General features: G+C 57.0%; 1 protein-coding gene across 1 annotated transcript; it reads right to left on the bottom strand.

Moving 5' to 3' along the window:
* Positions 1-2,023: 2,023 nt before the first annotated feature.
* Positions 2,024-2,956, bottom strand: LOC134413993 (olfactory receptor 14J1-like; the record flags this gene model as incomplete). Its single annotated transcript, XM_063147996.1, has 1 exon — positions 2,024-2,956. A coding segment is annotated over exon 1 (933 nt), but the record flags the coding sequence as incomplete, so codon positions are not given.
* Between the last annotated feature and the right edge of the window lie 289 nt (positions 2,957-3,245).

The raw sequence follows: 3,245 nt of genomic DNA, 5'->3' as shown, positions 1-3,245 counted from the left end.
CAGAGTGGCTGGACAGCAGCCAGGCAGAAAGGGACCTGCAGGGACTGATGGACAGCAGGCTGGACATGAGCCAGCAGTGTGCCCAGGTGGCCAAGAAGGCCACAGGCTCCTGGCCTGGATCAGGAATGGTGTGGCCAGCAGGAGCAGGGCAGTGATTCTTCCCCTGTGCTCAGCACTGCTTGGGCAGCACATCAAGTGCTGTTTGCAGTTCTGTGCCCACCAATTTAGGAAGGACATGGAGGGGCTGCAGTGTGTCCAGAGAAGAGCAACAAGGCTGGTGAGGGGTCAGGAACACAAGTCCTGTGAGGAGTGGCTGAGGGAGCTGGGGTTGTTTATCCTGGACAAAGGGAGGCTCAGAGGACACAAGGCGGTGTTCTGGGCAGAGGTTGGACTTGATGATCTCCAAGGACTTTTCCAGCCTTGCTGATTCTGGGATTCTCTGAAAGCACCCTTGGAGCAGTTGCAGGAGGAGCCCTGGGCCTCCTCTTCAGAAGCTCCAGCAGCCCAGGTCCCTCAGCTTCTCCTGCCAGCCCCAAAGCCCATCCTGTCAGTCCTGCAGAGCCTCTGCAGCTCCTCCTCATTGCCCAGAACAGGCAGCCCCAGAGCCAGACACGGCAGCCCAGATGTGCCCCCCTGGCCTGGGGTGACGCTGGCAAGGGAGCAGCACCAGGCACTGCAGGAGTCTGCAGACAATTCCTGCAGCACTTGTAAAATGATCCTGCTCCCCAAGGGACGTTCCCATGGTGCCAAGTCAGGAAATGCAATGGAGAGTGGGGCTAGAGAGGAAAGGGCAAACAGGGATGGGCTGTTTGCATGGGAGGGGACAGGGATGGGCAACATGAAGAAATCTGGATCAGGAAAAAAGAAAGAAAGCAAAGGTGAAGCCAAGGAAATGCTTGGAGCAGTTTGGGGGTGTCTGCCAAGCAGCCCTGGCTCTGAGCAACAGTGTCTGCAGTGGGACAGGAAACTCCTAGCTGATGGGAACAAACTTTCTGGCTGACTGCAGAGGCCAGAACAAAGCTGAGTGGTTTCCCTGCTGTCCCCCAGCCCTTGCTGGCCCCAGGAGCTGATGGCATTTGTGCTCCCTCAGGTTCATGTCCCCACACCAACAGCATGGGGGTGCTCCCCCTGCTCTGTGCAATGCAAACAGGGGCTCCTGAGCCAGTGCTGCCGTGTCTGTGCCTGCAAGGATGGGACACCTGTGTGAGCTGGGGGAGAGGCCAGGGCTGCAGAGGGGGGATGTTATTGGCAGCTCCATCAGGACGCTCTGGGACGCTGCCCTGGGCTGTGCAGCACAGTGGGGATGGGTCAGCCCCTGCTCTGCTGTTCCTTCCCATCTCCCCCAGGGGCCTTGCAGAGCCCCAGCCACACTGTTTGCCCCCAGCCTGCCCATGGCCAGCCTAGGGCTGCTCACGGGGCTTTTCTGTACTGAGCATTGGCCTGGCCGTGTTCTTGAGAGAGCCTGGGCAAGGAGGCTGGAGCCCCCAGGGCCTGGCCTGAGGCGTCAGCACTACCCCAGCAGTGCCCATGGCCTGTCCCTGCTGCAGCCCCGGCACTGCCACCCCCAGGACTGTGCCCGGCCCCAAGAGCACTCAGGCCGTGCAGCAACACCAGGGCCACCAGGGCAGGGGGGCAGGGCCCTGGCAGCAGCACTGGCAACACCAAGTGCTGCTGCTGCTTGGCACAGCTGCTGGGCCAGCACTGATCTGCCCCCAGCTCTGCACACAGCCATTGCTGCTGCAGCTCCAGAGAAGGCAACAAAAGGGCATTTGTGCAGAAAACTCTGCTGGGGGATCCTTTAGTTCCTTTAAAGCCACAGGGAGCGCAGCCCCTCATTGATGCAGTCTGTGGCCACAGGGAAGGTGGAGAGACACAAAATGAGAAATGGCACAAACACTGACATTTAGTTGTGGACAGTATGAATAAAAGTAAAACAAAGAAAAGCAACCCCCAAAATGAAACCATCAAGAAGTATCAAAGATGGCCATTTTTACAAGTGATTTGCAGAAATTGGCCAGCAGTTTAATGTTTCCTGAAACCATCCAGTCATCTGTCTCCACACTGCAGCCTTGAGCTCCTGGTTCCTCAGGCTGTAGATGAGGGGGTTCAGGGCTGGAGGCACCACTGAGTACAGAACTGACAGGGCCAGATCCAGGGATGGGGACGAGATGGAGGGGGGCTTCAGGTGAGCAAAGATAACAGTGCTGATGAACAGGGAGACCACGGCCAAATGAGGGAGGCAGGTGGAAAAGGCTTTGTGCCGTCCCTGCTCAGAAGGGATCCTCAGCACGATCCTGAAGATCTGCACATAGGAGAAAACAATGAACACAAAACAACCAAATGATAAAGAGGAGCTAAAAGCAATGAGCCCCACTTCCTGGAGTTGGGATTTGATGCAGGAGAGTTTGAGCATCTGAGGGATTTCACAGAAGAACTGGCCCAGGGCATTGCCATGGCACAGGGGCAGGGAAAATGTATTGGCCGTGTGTGCGAGAGCAGTGAGAAAGGCACTGGCCCAGGCAGCTGCTGCCATGTGGGCACAAGCTCTGCTGCCCAGGAGGGTCCCATAGTGCAGGGGTTTGCAGATGGACACGTAGCGGTCGTAGCACATGATAGTCAGGAGAGAAACCTCTGCTCCAATGAAGAACGTAAAGAAAAAGAGCTGAGCAGCACATCCAGTGTAGGAGATGGTGCTGGTGTCCCAGAGGGAATTGTGCATGGCTTTGGGGACAGTGGTGCAGATGGAGCCCAGGTCAGTGAGGGCCAGGTTGAGCAGGAAGAAGAACATGGGTGTGTGCAGGTGGTGGCCGCAGGCTACGGCGCTGATGATGAGGCCGTTTCCCAGGAGAGCCGCCAGGGAGATGCCCAGCAAGAGGCAGAAGTGCAGGAGCTGCAGCTGCCGCGTGTCTGCCAATGCCAGCAGGAGGAAGTGCCTGATGGAGCTGCTGTTGGACATTTGCAGTGCCTCCAGGCATTGGAACCTTTTGAAGGAGGAATTACAGTGATATTTAAGAGGGATTCCTCACAGAAAAGTCAAAGCCATTTCTCATAGACACTTTCCTGCCACTAAACACCTGCCCTTTTCTATGTCTAGGGGAACTTTCCTCACTTCTGTTGCTGGAGCCCTGATTGCTGCTGGCCAATGCTGTGTCAGAAGCTGGATCTTGATCTGCAGGACACCTGGGAGTCAGCCCTGACCCCCAGTCAGTGCAGCGGGACAGTGAGGGCAGGGGAACGTCCTGCTG

This window comes from Melospiza melodia, unplaced genomic scaffold (assembly GCF_035770615.1).
Source record: "Melospiza melodia melodia isolate bMelMel2 unplaced genomic scaffold, bMelMel2.pri scaffold_70, whole genome shotgun sequence".
In the NCBI taxonomy this organism is placed as follows: Eukaryota; Metazoa; Chordata; class Aves; order Passeriformes; family Passerellidae; genus Melospiza; species Melospiza melodia.
The sequence above is the reverse complement of the archived record's forward strand: the minus strand, read 5'-3'. Positions and strand labels throughout refer to the sequence as shown.